Source organism: Arachis hypogaea, chromosome 17 (assembly GCF_003086295.3).
Source record: "Arachis hypogaea cultivar Tifrunner chromosome 17, arahy.Tifrunner.gnm2.J5K5, whole genome shotgun sequence".
Lineage (NCBI taxonomy): Eukaryota > Viridiplantae > Streptophyta > Magnoliopsida > Fabales > Fabaceae > Arachis > Arachis hypogaea.
Genome location: NC_092052.1, coordinates 12,462,669 through 12,478,366, shown reverse-complemented (window position 1 = coordinate 12,478,366; position 15,698 = coordinate 12,462,669). Strand labels below are relative to the sequence as shown.

At 27.7% G+C, this 15,698-nt stretch overlaps 1 protein-coding gene across 1 annotated transcript; it reads right to left on the bottom strand.

The window, feature by feature from the left end:
• Positions 1-4,816: 4,816 nt before the first annotated feature.
• Positions 4,817-10,263, bottom strand: LOC112766560 (cucumisin). The gene is made up of 10 exons (XM_025812456.3): positions 9,997-10,263; positions 9,763-9,857; positions 9,140-9,234; positions 8,828-9,062; positions 7,280-7,808; positions 6,958-7,061; positions 6,638-6,859; positions 6,433-6,547; positions 6,135-6,348; positions 4,817-5,655 (listed from the first exon to the last, which is right to left on the bottom strand). Exons 1-10 carry the CDS (start codon positions 10,096-10,098, stop codon positions 5,108-5,110), a joined length of 2,259 nt encoding a protein of 752 aa, XP_025668241.1. The 5' UTR covers positions 10,099-10,263; the 3' UTR covers positions 4,817-5,107.
• Positions 10,264-15,698: the final 5,435 nt, after the last annotated feature.

Sequence of the window (15,698 nt, the reverse complement as noted above, 5' to 3'; positions counted from 1 at the left end):
GGTCACTCGTACACAGGGACAGACGAATATGCACCGACAGGTCTGGAGCTAGAACCGGCTACCATGCCTAAAGTGGGGGTATTCCGGTTCGAACCCCCCGAGCTGGATACCACATCAACCAACTTTACCAACAGCTCTGGTGTCCTCACTTCGGGAAACTGCTGGCGACAATGAAACATGACCTGCAAGTCCTCATCGCTCCCGATTGTTAAACAATCATACTTCACGGTTTCTTGGAGCACCGTGATTGGAATGCGAATGTAAAACTTCTTAACCCGTTTCACACCTTCCAGACTAAGTTTCAGCAGTACAGAATTAACAAGGTCATCATACCTCGTCGTAGGCCTCATAAAAATACTGAGAGGATCCTTATCAGTGAACTTCACACCGGAATGTGTTTTCCTCTATGGTGAACCAAGACTACAAAACTCTCCTCAGTAGCCATTTTCCCCCTCTAATGAGATCAACTCACGTTCACACCATATATATACACCTCTGGTCCTTTATAATTCGAACCAACCTAATTCAAACTATACTTGATGTAATTCGAATCAACCCATATCGAATTACATGGAATTGCGTGTTGGGGAGTAATTCGAATAAACCTGATTCGAATTACTGTTACTGTGTAATTCGAATCAGGTGAATTCAAATTATGTTGGTGTGCGTGTCACTGTGTAATTCGAATCTACATGATTCGAATTATATATTAATTGAGTTTGAACTTACCTGCTTCAAACTACATATAAACGTGAATTGGTTGATTGATAAACCAGATTTTACTTTGGCTGATTTCTGTAAAAAATTACCCAGCTTGACTTATTTAAGTTTTTTGTCCTAAAATTTATAATATTTTATATAAAAAATTTTGAGTGCCCATTTGAATAGTGACTAAAATTTTGATTATAAGTTAAAAGAGAGACAATAATGATAATGTAAATAATTTTAATATTATTCATATTTCATAATTCATACCAAGATCCAAATAATTAAGACCTTTGATCTAACAAATCAGTTCTAACTTCTAAGTGTGTGTCTATTTTATTCTACCTACTTAGGACACAGGTACTATAGTTCATGTTCAATCTAACTTGGGGAACAAGTCATTACTTTCCTCCACTATCATAGTTATTTATCGATCACATGATAACATTTACACAATGTGGGATAAATTATCCATGCATTAAGGGAAGAAACTACTCGTTTCATTTAGGGAATTGGATCTTTTAATTTTTTTTTGTTTTTCATTTGAGAAGCTAAAGTGTAATCTCTTACTATATATTTATAGGTAGAATAAAAAAAATATAAAAAAAGGGCAAATTACAATAATAAGTCAAGGGAGAAAATAATTTACGTGAATCAGCCAAAACAAAAACTGCTTCATGAATCCACCAATGCACGTTTATATGTAATTCGAACCAGCTTGGTTCGAACTCCATTTCTACATAATTCGAACGAGTTTGGTTCGAATTACACACAAACACACGCACATACTAATTCGAACCAGCTTGGTTCGAATTACACACACAGTAATTCATGGTATAATTCGAATTATGCTGTTAAAAAATTAATAATTTATTAAAAAAAATTATTAAAAAATTTATTAAAAAAATTAATAATTTAAAAGTTAAAAAAATATATATTTTATTTCATACGTTAAAAAAAAAGCTAACAAAATATTTAATTACGAGACTTCTTTAAAATATTAATGAGCTATCAATTCGAATTCCATACAATACTTTTTTGTCCATTTTTAATAGCTCATGAATATTTTTTAATAAATTTTTTTAAATTATACTACAAAAAATATTTTATCCTATGCAAAACAATTTAAAAAAAATGGCTTAAAAATGTTAGGAGTACTATAAAAATTTGTAATGTTCTAATAACTTAGGTAAATACATGCATGTACTCAAATTTTAAATAAAATACTCTACATAGTCAATAATAATTTAGAAATGAAAGAAAATATTTTATTTCATACAAAATAATTAAAAAATATATTTTATTCTATACAAAATAATTTTAAAAAATGGCTTAAAAGATGTTATGAGTACTATAAAAATTTGTAATATTCTAGTGATTTAGGTAAATACATGATAAAAATATTTTTTCTTTAATTTCTAAATTATTAGTGACTATGTGGAGTATTTTTTTAATATCCTAAGTCATTAGGACATTACAAATTTTTATAGTACTTCTAACATCTTTTAAGCCATTTTTTAAATTATTTTGCATAGAATAAAATATTTTTTTAGTATAATTTAAATAAATTTATTAAAAAATATTCATGATAATTTTTTAATAAAATTATTTAAATTATATGGTGAGATATTACATGATTCGAATTACGCATGGGGGAAGTTCAAATCACTTTGATTCAAATTATATGGTGAACAATTCGAATTCTATACAATACTCTTCTACCCATTCTTGATAGCTCATGAATATTTTTTAATAAATTTATTTAAATTATACCACAAAAAAATATTTTATTCTATGCAAAATAATTTAAAAAATGACTTAAAAAATGTTAGAAGTACTATAAAAATTTGTAATGTCCTAATGACTTAGGACATTAAAGAAATACTCTACATAGTCACTAATAATTTAGAAATTAAAGAAAAAATATTTTTATCATGTATTTACCTAAATCACTAGAATATTACAAACTTTTATAGTACTCATAACATCTTTTAAGCTATTTTTTAAAATTATTTTGTATAGAATAAAATATATTTTTTAATTATTTTGTATGGAATAAAATATTTTCTTTCATTTCTAAATTATTATTGACTATGTAGAATATTTTATTTAAAATTTGAGTACATGCATGTATTTACCTAAGTTATTAGAACATTACAAATTTTTATAGTAATCCTAACATTTTTTAAGCCTTTTTTTTAAATTGTTTTGGATAGGATAAAATATTTTTTATAGTATAATTTAAAAAAATTTATTAAAAAAATTTATTAAAAGATATTCATGAGCTATTAAAAATGGACAGAAAAGTATTGTATGGAATTCGAATTGATAGCTCATTAATATTTTAAAGAAGTCTCGTAATTAAATATTTTGTTAGCTTTTTTTAACGTATGAAATAAAATATATATTTTTTTAATTTTTAAATTATTAATTTTTTTAATAAATTTTTTTAATAAATTATTAATTTTTTAACAGCATAATTCGAATTATACCATGAATTACTGTGTGTGTAATTCGAACCAAGCTGATTCGAATTAGTGTGTGAGTGTGTTTGTGTGTAATTCGAACCAAGCTGGTTCGAATTAGTGTGTGCGTGTGTTTGTGTATAATTCAAACCCAGCTGGTTCGAATTATGTAAAAATGGAGTTCGAACCAAGCTGGTTCGAACTACATATAAACGTGCATTGGTAGATTCATGAAGCAGTTTTCGTTTTGGTTTATTCACGTAAATTATTTTCTCCCTTAGTTTATTTTTGTTTTTTGCCCAAAAAAAAATATTAAAAGATTAAATATCATACTTTACTCACTTAATTAAAAAAAATTAAAAGGATCCATTCTCTTTTATTTAGTTGAACATTCAATAAATAACTACCACCATCCTCACTAAAAATTTTCAAGTAAACTCAGATATTTTTCAATTATAATTCACTTAAATTTGTCTAAAATTCTTGTTGACTTAAGAATTAGAATCCCTTATAAATACTCCACCATCATTTTAGAGCTAATGTGAAACCAACTTGAATAGCTTCATCACCACCTCCAACCTCATCTCTCAAACTCATTACTCATAAGTTTGTTTCAAGTACGATCTGGAACAAATATATTATTAACAGTTTCATGTATGCATCTAATTATATAGGGTAAAATATATTTTTTGTTTCTGAAATTTGGCAAAAGTTTCAAAAATATTCCTAAGTTTTATTTTGTTTTAATTTTGTCCCAAAAGTTTTCGATTTGCATCAAATATACCTCGACGGCTAAATTTTCAAAAAATTTAAGACTAATTCAACAATAATGTATGAAAATTATCCTTGATTTGCTTGTATTGAGGGTTATTCTTATGAAATTGTTGTTGAATTGGTCTTAAATTTTTTAAAAAGTTAGCCATTAGGAGTATATTTGATGCAAATCGAAAACTTTTGGGACAAAATTGAAACAAAATAAAATTTAGGGATATTTTTGAAACTTTTGTCAAACTTTAGGAACAAAAAATATACTTTACCCAATTATATAATATCACGTCAACAAAATATTATTAACAGTTTCATACATGCATCTAATTATATAATATCACGTTAACAAAAATAACTAAATTTTATATTAACTTTATGAATAATCATTTAAAAAAAAGTTATGTTTAAACAGTTATATAAAATATTTTACACTATCAATATATTAAAATTAAACTCAAATAAATTTGACAGTATAAATATATTTTAATTGAATTTAAATACAGAAAAAATACATAAAATTTATGTTCTATTGAGAAATAGATATTAAAAACTCAGAACTACATTACATGTGAATTTCCACTATATATCTATTGCTCCTTTTCTTACAAGTATATATGCATAATTATTTGTTGTTCGACAAACTAAGGAGAATCTCACAATCTATTTTAGACAGATTAACTCGTGTATTTTAATAATCAATTCACTATCAAGATTACGATCTAGAATTGTCATGTCTAAACAATTGTATAGATGCATATGTCATATGTGATTAGCAATATATGATAACTGGTATCCTACATAAAAATTTTTTAACTTCTCTTACCAATGCAACACAATAATGCCTAGTTTATTATTGTAGGCAAAAAAATGCATTGCAATAAGATTAATTGATGATCACATCCTTTATTGATTTGAATGCAAACAGAGCAAATGAAGCAATTTAGCCACTAATCCTTCAGCACAGCCATCATCAAGAACTTATAACAAGTTATCTATATTACAATAAGGCGAAAACTTACGTCCACATATTTTCATGTGAAATTGATAATTAAAAATAGTTAGATGATTTTACAGATTTGACTAAATTATAACTTCACATGAAAACAACGGTGAATTTTCACCTACAATTAAACCTTGAAAAAATCTTTATCTCTTTCCTTATCCCACATTTAGATAAAGATAAATGGTGGGACAGGCAATTGGTTAAACATTACAATAGGGCTTCTAACTTGAAATGTTCCATCATCCCAAATCAACGAAGCAGAAGCTGTGTTTACATTCAAACTCCCTTCTATAATGACCGAGAATGATTTCTTTTGGCCTATACATTCAAACGACAACGTATCCGGTTTCACTTGGATATCCAAAAAAGATGGGTACATCACTTTCACTTTATATGTAGATGTTGCGGACCCAACATTCATAACTGTTCTATGAAAAATTCGAGTGAAAGATGACACGTTTGTGTAGAGAGAAATTGATGGGAGGTTGAGGTCGTATACACTCTCTGTCTTTCCCAGTTTCTTGCAACTGCTATTATCTTTAGTGAGAATCCCAAGGTTTTTAGTTTCAATTCCCTCCTGGCACAAGAATTTGACATAATCAACTTCGTTAATGTCGTACACTAAACCAGGATTTGCTGCCTTAATAGGATTAATTAGTCCCGCACCATATGCAAATTCGGCCTCAGGATTAAGAGTGGCACTCAATGGAGTAGCTGTTGATTCAAATGATGTAACACAAAGTATTAAAAGAATAATTAGGATTTAGGCATGTAAAAAGTTTACAACAAACTTTTGGATGATTATTCATGGTTTTTATTGATATAACGTTACATAATTAGATATATTTATAAAACTATTTTACTATAATAGTATATCAAAATTAAATTATAAGATAAATGAATCTCTCAAAAAGTATTTGAAAACTTTTTGTAATGTATAGTTTCTAAGAAAAAAAAATAGTTGTTTGAAAAGTTGCAACATTAGACTTATAGGTTCCTGACAAAAAAATAAATTGTGACTAAATGTTGTAATTTTTCATAGACTTATAATGACAAAAAAGTAAAATTTAATATTTATATATTAACTAAACATATGATTTATAGAATAGTGGTCTAATTAAAGGCCATTTTTTTTAGATAAACCATTTTGTTAAGTTATAATTAATTAATTAATGCATTATTTATAAATATACCTGTGGTCATGAGTGCAGATTTTATCATAGCAGGAGACCAATTAGAATGAAATGATTTGACATATGCAGCTGCTGCAGTGGCATGAGGGCATGCCATTGAAGTGCCAGAAATAATATTATAATGGACTAATCTTTTGTCACCTTTAACATCTGAAATTGGAGAAATTGGAGACCATGCGGCTAAAATGTTAACTCCTGGGGCAACCACATCGGGCTACAAATTAAAATTATGAAGTAATTAGTAATTAATAATTTAATTTATTTGTTACGGAATTATATACAATTAAAAGTTAATTACCTTAAGAATGTTTGGTGTGATTGGATTTGGACCTCTTGATGAGAATGAAGCCACATATGGGGCTAATGAGTCTCTAACTTCGTCACTCTTGAATATTGTAGCTGTTGCATTATTACTGATAAAGCAATATATAATATAGATCCAATTAAAAAGATTTTTAATTTCAAGACACTAGTGTATGTATTCAAATATGTTTTATACATACCCCATTGAAGCTAAGTAAGAATGTACTAATCTAAAGTTCCTTAGACTCAAGAAAGTTGAAGGCACTGCATAATTATTTGGTAAATCTTTTGGGGATATGGCTCCATGTATCATACCAACTGCACCGGATAGTAACTCTATATCTGTTGGAACAAGAATGCTCTCACACAAAACGATCTTGCCTCTCACCAAATGTTTATTCAATGAGTCCTTATAACAATACCTAATAAGCACATACATTTCAAAATAATGAATATTTTAATAAAAAAGAAGATGACAATCCATTAAAGAAAAGTAGTAAAATTTCATTTGTTGATATACCTGGATATGGAACTGTTATACCCACCAGCAGTGTTTGGTGCATCTCCACCGTAAATTAAAGGGAACATTTTGTTTTTGAGATCAAATGTATTTATTGAAACCCCCTGTCCATATGACATAGTTATTTGTTTTCCAATTTTTTTTAGAAAATCAATAGAATTATTTTTTCTAATAAAAACTATACAATACAAGATAATAACATGCAAAACATGTGGCCAACGAATTATAACTCAAATGGCATAGTCTCGTTTCTAATTTTAGAAAAAAAAAAAAAAACATGCAAGTCATGTGTCTTAAAACTAATTAGAAAGTGAATAGCTACCTCAAAAGTGATACCATTGCCCAACCGAACCTTTGTAAGAAACTTTCTATCAATAGTGGCGGCAGCCACAGAGAGCAACCAAGGTGAATAATTAGTCATAGAAGAAAGATCAGGACCCAGATTATTGGCAGAGTTAGAAGTCAATATCCCTTTCTTCATTGCATGGAAACTCCCAATGTTAATTGCATCTTCAAAATACGAAAAGGGAAAAGCCACATCTGCCCCGACTGAAATAGAGATGACGTCAACGCCGTCATGGATAGCGTCATCAAATGCCGCAAGAACGTTGGCGTCATCACAGCCGTCCGATGACCAACAGACCTTGTAGATGGCGATGCGTGCTGAGGGTGCTCCTCCACGTGCTCTCCCTGATCCTGAAGCGTACCCTAAGAGGCTTGCAGAGTCAACTAAGTTCCCAGCAATTGTTGATGAAACGTGTGATCCATGGCCGTTTGAATCTCTAGCAGATCTAATGTCATCTTTGGCATAGCTACCTTCGATGTTGTAGGATTTTGCTCCAATGATTTTCCTATTGTGTCAATCAACTCTTTATTTAACCGGTAATTATTCAAATACGTGCATTAAGAAAATTAGTCGTTAAATCGGATACTATATTAGTGTTTATTTGTAGAGACAGAGATTAAGATTTATTATTGTATTTGATAGTTAGATATTAGAACTAAAATTTTAGTTTTGAAACACCAAATTTTAGTCACTTCATTATTTTCAGAAAGTAAAAATTTTAGTTTTGAATACACGTGTAAACGATTTTACATTAAAAATATATCAAAATTAATTTTTTTTATATACACATATATAACATAATCGTTATTCAAAATTGTGTAAATACGGTTATTCTTAAATGTTAACGGATTCAATAAAATAATTTATTTTGTTCAACCAATTTGTGAGTCATACTAAAATAATTGTGATATAAATATTCATTAGTGAAAGAGTTATAATTTATGTTTGGCACACTTAAGAATTTTTTTATGAATATAATAGTTGAGATGTTTTAATTTGACATATTTGATTGAATACTTTAATATAATACATATTTATAATTTATATTATCATTATTAATTTTATATAAAGATATATGAATAATAAATCTAAGTAAAAAATAATAATTTTTACTAGTGGCTACTTTAATTTCTGTTCTTTTGTTTACTAGTAATTAGCTTTTAAACTTTATTGAATTAAAAGATAAATTAGTATCTAAGTTGCAAAAGTAGGCCCATGAAGCTTTGTTTAGATGCAGGGACGAAGCTTCTTCATATGACTTAAGAGTGGCTCCCAAAATTATTATAATTTATCTTATAAAAACAAAAACTTTACTGTTGTGACCCTCAATATGTTAGTTAATAGTTATGTCCTCTTTAAATTATATTATTTAGTTATGGCCCTTCTAAGAAATTAGTCTAGCTTTTAGGTGGCAAGTGAAGGTGAAAAAGAAACTTTAATATGGCATTGTTTTTCGTTAATTGAATTAACTGGCTGCAAAATTAGAGTTTCTAATCCAAAGAATTTGAATGTAAAGATGATTACCTATTACAAGTGAAGTTATGACATGATCCCTTCCATTTGTTGGGTGGTAGACCAAATCCTTTGTCACTAAAACTCTCAGACTCTGGCCATATTCCAGAGTCTAATACTCCAACAATAATCTCACTTTCTTTATTTGTTCTTTTCACTTGCTGGGGAAACCCTATAAAATCCCATGATCTTGTTGTGTGAAGCCCATTTTTCTTGTTTGGAAAAACTGACACAACATCCTCCATTTCTATTGCAATATCAAAGTCAAACATTAAAATGCTATTTGTAATAATTTGTATGATCAATGGAAATTAATTATCATACCTGACATCCTTTTTGCCTCCTCTTTTGTTAACTTCATTACAAATCCATTAAAGCTCTTTTTGTAACTATGGAGTATAGCTTCTGATTTAAAATCACTGGATAAATAATGCATATTTGGATGGTCAATTTAATTATAATATGCTTTAAGGATAAAGAACAAAAGAATATAGATTGAGTTTTACAGTATTATTCTTACCTAAGATATTATCAATTAAGACTCCTTAATCCAAAACATCTTAGTTAGAGTATAAATTAATCGTTATCTTAACTAATCTCATATTTGTTATTATTAAGTATGGTGAAAACTCAGGTACAGTCGACTTCACGTGAAGTCAACTTTACGTGAAGTTGATAGCTGAGAGTCGTTTGATAAAAATTTAATCAAATCAGTCAAATCATCTAACGGCTCTCAGCTATCAACTTTATGTGAAGTCAACTGTACCTGAGTTTCCACCTTAGTATATAGTCTAAGATATTAAAACTTGTGTACTCTAAAGTAGTGAAGTTATTACCCACTGAAATGTATTGCTAGTTGTTGATTCATATAAACATGGCCACTTATCAGTATTATCTTGAAAAATGAATTGATGAACAAATAAAAACAAATATAATATCTATCAAACCTGCCGAGAATTTTTTGAGCCATGCTTGTATGAAGAGAAGGTAATGACGTTGGGTCCATACCCTTAGGATGATCACCCATGTAAATAATGTAAGTCTGTAATTAAAGTATGATATTAGGGAGGAAATTCTACACCATAATTATTGTATTACTTTATCTATCTATAAGCTCCATGAACATGTACACTACTAGTATAATAATTAACAGGAGATTAAAATATGAATATGTTTGTTACCTTTCGATCATCTTTGGAATAGGCTTGACTACTAATCATCATAACCCATATAAGGCTGAAAATAACATATGGCCTAAAAAAAGAGATAATCATAGTTGCCATGGCAGATCAAAATGATAAGCAGAGAAAAAGCTTAAGAGGAGGACTAGATCAGATACATGTGTACATGCCTATAGCTGCTTTACCAAAAGGGTATTTATATATGCTGAAGAAATTAAAGGGAATATTAATTACTCTATCATTCAATTCACGTTGATGTTTAATTATAAAATAATTTGGGAATAGGAGCTACAAATTGTGAACTGATTTTGATGCTTTTAGTTGTTGATAGCAGAAATGATTATAAATTAATTTTTTTTTTGTTTGACTAGTAACTTTTTAGTTACTCTATTTTGTTAGGTTGAGTTTTTTGTTAAAAGAAAAAAAACAATTTGTCGTTAAAATTTAATTAGTATTATAAAATAATATTAGTAATTATCTTTTTAGTATTGTTTTTATAAAAATTTTATCATTATAAATAAAATAAATAATTAATTTTCTTATGATATACATTAAATATTTATTGACGAAAAAGTGGAAATTATTGGTTAAACTTTTTCATTTAATCATTGTGTTCAAGTATCCCCACCACTAACAAATTAAGCCAATGGCGTTTATCTCTTTTGTATGGTGCCAATATAATTGCAAATTAAATGATAGTCAATTAGAATTTAGAAATCCTTTCTTGTAAAAGTTTGGAGGTATTGCTCTAACTTTAACTTTTCATTTTGTTTTGTTTAAATAGTTTTGTTAGATAGACAATGATTTTTGTAAATAATAAATTTTAAAATTGATCCAATAAAAAAAATATTCCACTTTAAATGATCTCTTAAATTCTTAAATTTTAACATTAAGATAACTATTCGCATACCTATTAAATTAAATATCTGGCATATTCATTATTCATATTGTTTAGTATTCTCGTTATCTACCGTATTTTTCCTTGTTTAAATGATATTTGAACTCATCATCTCGTAAGCAAGAATATATTATAGGAAAAGTCTAGGGCCAGCAATTTTTATGTTTTTTGGCCAACACTTAACCATCAAAACAAAAGTGAGTGATCTCCCACCATTAAAAACATTATTGATGGTCAATTGATGGTTACAAAACACCAAAATTACTGCCCCTAGCATTCCTCTATATTATATTATTATTGATAAAGTCTTTTGAAGTTTTAACGATATTTTGTTATTCATAGACCGAAATTTGGGACAGAAATAACAATATTTTCTTATTCATACAGTTAGTTGTTGAAGTGATAAATATCTAATACTACTTTACTTTAATCATGGTAATATATATATATATTACAAAAAATAAGATAAAATAAATTTTGTGGAACCACCAATAGTTTCTAAAGTCATTTTTTGGGAGAGGATTAAGCTACCATTTTATCTTCCAAATAAGTTTTATTAACGCAAATATATAATGTGATCGCCACAAAATATTAACGTCTTATTTTAATAAGTGCAATAAATTAAATAACAGAAGACTTTAACAAAAGTAATTAAGAATAAGTAGTTTCTTTATATGTATATTGACATATTTATTTCTCTTATGATTTGTAAGTTTAGAAATTAATTCACTAACAAATCAATAAAGTCATAAATAAATAACTGAAGTGGGCACTTAAAAATATTTGGAGATTAATTATTTAAATGAGGAATGCTAGGGACCAGCAATTTTTGTGATTTGTAGTCATCAAATAGCCATTAAAATAGTTTTAATAGTGTGAGATTGGTGTGAAATTTTATTTAATGACTCACTTTTTTTTGCTAGTTACATACTGGACAGAATTTAACAAGATTGTTGGCCCTAGATTTTCCGTATTTGAAATTTTACTCTGATTTGAAGTAGCACCTTTTAAAGCGTTCGCTCTCGCTCCCCACGACCCCACTCCACTTTGAAGCTAAGGTATTGTTGTTTGGTCTTCCCACTTAATCCTTACGCCCTATTTATTAAGAGGATGTTCATGGTTGAGACCCTGCTCTAAATAAACGATAAGTCTATTTTAATTCGATTTGAAAGTAATTTAAGTTAAATTGGATTCACTCTATATAAAATTAGCATATATAAATATGTAAATTTTATATATTAAAATAATAAAATTTTATTTTTAAAAAATAAATTTAACAAATATTATATTATATTTATACAAAAATAAATTATTTTAAAACAAAAATAATTTTATATAATACAAAAAATATTAATTAAAAATATAGAAGTATAATATGATATTACTAATTTTATTTTAAATTAAAATATATATTTTTACTGTAAAAAATAACTTTAAATTGGATCGGGTGACTCGAAACATAATTCGAATCAGACTCAAAAATAAACCAAACAAAAATAATAAATTTAAACTGATAAAATGTGTCTTGAATCCATATCGGATCGAATCTTAAACCCCTAGAAATAATATATTCATATCTTTGTGTATGTTTTTTTTTTATATTTTTTATTTTTAATGTCAATAATAATTGATAAGATAAAAAATAAAAAAATTATCTTTTATATTCATACCATAAAAAATAGTATAAATATTATAATTATTTCTCATTTATTTGGGTCCTCATCACTATATTTTGTGGCAACTTCTTCTTTCCTTTTGAAGTATTGTCTAATTTGTTCATCTTTTATTTTAGATTTAATTATTTGTTTGTTTCTATAGTTGTGTAAAATTTTTAATTAGATTTTTATATTTTTTTTAATTTGGTCTTTGCATTAAATTTTTTTTTAATTAGGTCCTTCTTGATAGTAATTGATTTAATTGTATAGAGACCTAACTAAAACAAAAAAATTTGGTGCAAAAGTTCAAATAAAAAAGATATAAAAACCTAATTAAAAAAATTTTGGTACAAGAATTCAATTAAAAAAATATATAAAAATCTAATTAAAAATTTCGTAAAACTATAAGAAACCACAGAATAATTAAATATTTATTTTATTGGTGGGTGACACTATTGTAAATGCCCATTTTACTTTTTGTTCAATAGTAGAGGCAAGTATCTTCGTTCATGTTTTGTTTACCCCTATAATTATGCTCCTTAATCAACAGCTAGCCCTCTCTACCTTGGTGTTATAAATGCATGACAGATGATTTTTAAACAAAATTATCAACATGTTTCATGTATGTATCTCATATTTTGTAAGAAAGTTAATCAATATATTATATTGAAACATACTTATATGCATTTTTTTTATCGTGAAATATAATCTTCATTCAAAATTTAAAATAACATTATCGATATTTAAATACTGCCACTTTTAATCTATATTATTAATTATATAGTAACATACAAAATTAATTGTTGAGTTTAAAATTCATCTATTATAGATTAAGGGATAATTTACTTAAATAAATTAGTTGAATATTAATATTATCAGATTATCCTAAAATTGAATGCACTATAATTTTATCCTCTCAATATTTATATAAATCGTGATTTTTATACAAATTAGGGTAAAGTACTAAATTGGTCCCCTAAGTTTGGGTGTAATTCTGTTTTGGTCCTTAAGGTTTAAAGTGTTCTATTTGAATCCAAAAAAGTTTCATTTAGCATCAATTTAGTCCCACAGTGAGGTCAAAATTAAATAATTAACAAAATGTCCTACATAACAACAGCACAAGAACAAAATCGATAATCTGGAGAACAAGTACAAGCTCCAGAGGCATAAAATCAACCATTGATACATCAATACATTTATTTATTATTTGTTTATAATATAAATAAAATATTTTCTATAAAACTAAAGAAAATGATAAATAAATGTATTGATGTATCAATGATTGATTTTGTGCCTCTGGAACTTGTACTTGTTCTCCAGATTATCGATTTTGTTCTTGAACTGTTGTTATGTAGGACATTTTGTTAATTATTTAATTTTGACTTCACTGTGGGACTAAATTGATGCTAAATGAAACTTTTTTGGATTCAAATAGAACACTTTAAACCTTAAGGACCAAAACAGAATTACGCCCAAACCTAGGGGACCAATTTACTACTTTACCCTACAAATTAAAAGAAAAAACCTGTAAAATCAACACGATTTATAAAATAAAAATACATGCATGAATTGTTGGTTAAAATCAAGTTTTATGCTTTTAGTAAACGAAGGGAAAAATCATGCTTCTATACTATAATTTATGCCAAAATCGCATGCAGACCTAAGCATGGGTTAATTCAACGATTTATGAGCACAGGATATTAAATATGTGTGACCGTGAATAAATATATATAAAGTAATACTTTAAATAGGTCCCCAAAAAATTTATCATTTGACAATTTTGTTTCTCACAAAATTTAACTAAGATTTCGACCCTGAGATTCTCAGATATCTCCTAGATACGTCTCCAAAACCGTTTGATCCGGTTAGAGTGGTGACGTGTCAGGTTAACTGTGACATGTCACCTTTAGGACATTTTGGTCCCCATCCACGTTGGACAAAACGACGTCATATTGGAACCAGGGGTAAAACGATGTCGTTTCGGGGAGGACAAATTCGTCCCCACTTAGACAGAGAATGCAAACGAAGTCGTTTTCATGTGGGGGACCTATTTGCCTTATAATAGTATCATAGGGGACCTATTTGACTTATAATTCGTGATATTAAAAGAAGCTATATTTACTTCAACGCAAACCTTAAAAATACATTGACATTGGCCTGTTAATTTATCAAAATGGTAACATAAACCTGAGAACCCAAACATGTTAACCACACAAATATTTGGTTTCAATAGCAACACAAACCAAATCAAGTCAAAAGAAGGTTTATTTTCTTCAACACAAACTAAACGAAACCATTCTAAATAACATAACGTCTTCTTCCTCCAACATAACAAAAGGTGATAACATAACTAAGACAACAACTTTCACACTAATTCTTAGAAGCATCATTTCTTGAAAGAATGGTTCAACCCTCGTTTTGGAATGAATTTGAACAATTTAGGTACTGTGCCACTGGTTGCAGCTGATATTGTCTCAGTACTAACACTCCCCGAATTCTTTGCCCTAATTACTGTCTCCTTTGGACGTCTAAAAGAAAGCTGAGTTTGAAATAAACAGTATTGTTATCACCATGTTTCAGCAATACTGAAATTTTGTGTGAAACATGATGATAACAATACTGTTTATTCCAAGCTCAGCTTTCTTTTAGACGTCTAAAGGAGACAGTAATTAGGGCAAAGAATTCGCGGAGTGTTAGTGTTGAGACAATATCAGCTGCAACCAGTGGCACAGTATTTAAGTTGTTCAAATTCATTCCAACACGAGAGTTGAACCAGCCTTTCAAGAAATGATGCTTCTAAGAATTAGTGTGAAAGTTGTTGTCTTAGTTATGTTACCTGTAAGACCCAAAACTTTTGAAAAGCCTTATTATGAGTTAATTTCAATTTATTTATTCATTAAAGACTTTAATTTTAGAAATTATTTAATTAAAGCTAATTAAATCAAATTTTGATAATTAAATTAGAATCTTTCTATAATTTTATAATTGTTGGATAATTTTCTATATTTGAACTATAAAATTTAGTAATTTCAAAATAATAAGAATTTTGTATAAATTGATTTAAAGAATAGAGATTTTGGAATTTAATATTTTAATTTTTATGAATAAAGAAAATTAATTACATTATCTCTAATTATTGAATTAGAGTA

What these genes read in the sequence shown, in the direction of transcription:
- LOC112766560 (XM_025812456.3), bottom strand. Translation starts at nt 10,098, where the DNA reads ATGGCAACTATGATTATCTCTTTTTTTAGGCCATATGTTATTTTCAGC. An exon ending in ATTCCAAAGATGATCGAAAG is followed by an intron (nt 9,858 to 9,996) that starts GTAACAAACATA and finishes CTTTAATTACAG; the next exon opens with ACTTACATTATTTACATGGG. An exon ending in TATAACAGTTCCATATCCAG is followed by an intron (nt 6,860 to 6,957) that starts GTATATCAACAA and finishes TGTGCTTATTAG; the next exon opens with GTATTGTTATAAGGACTCAT.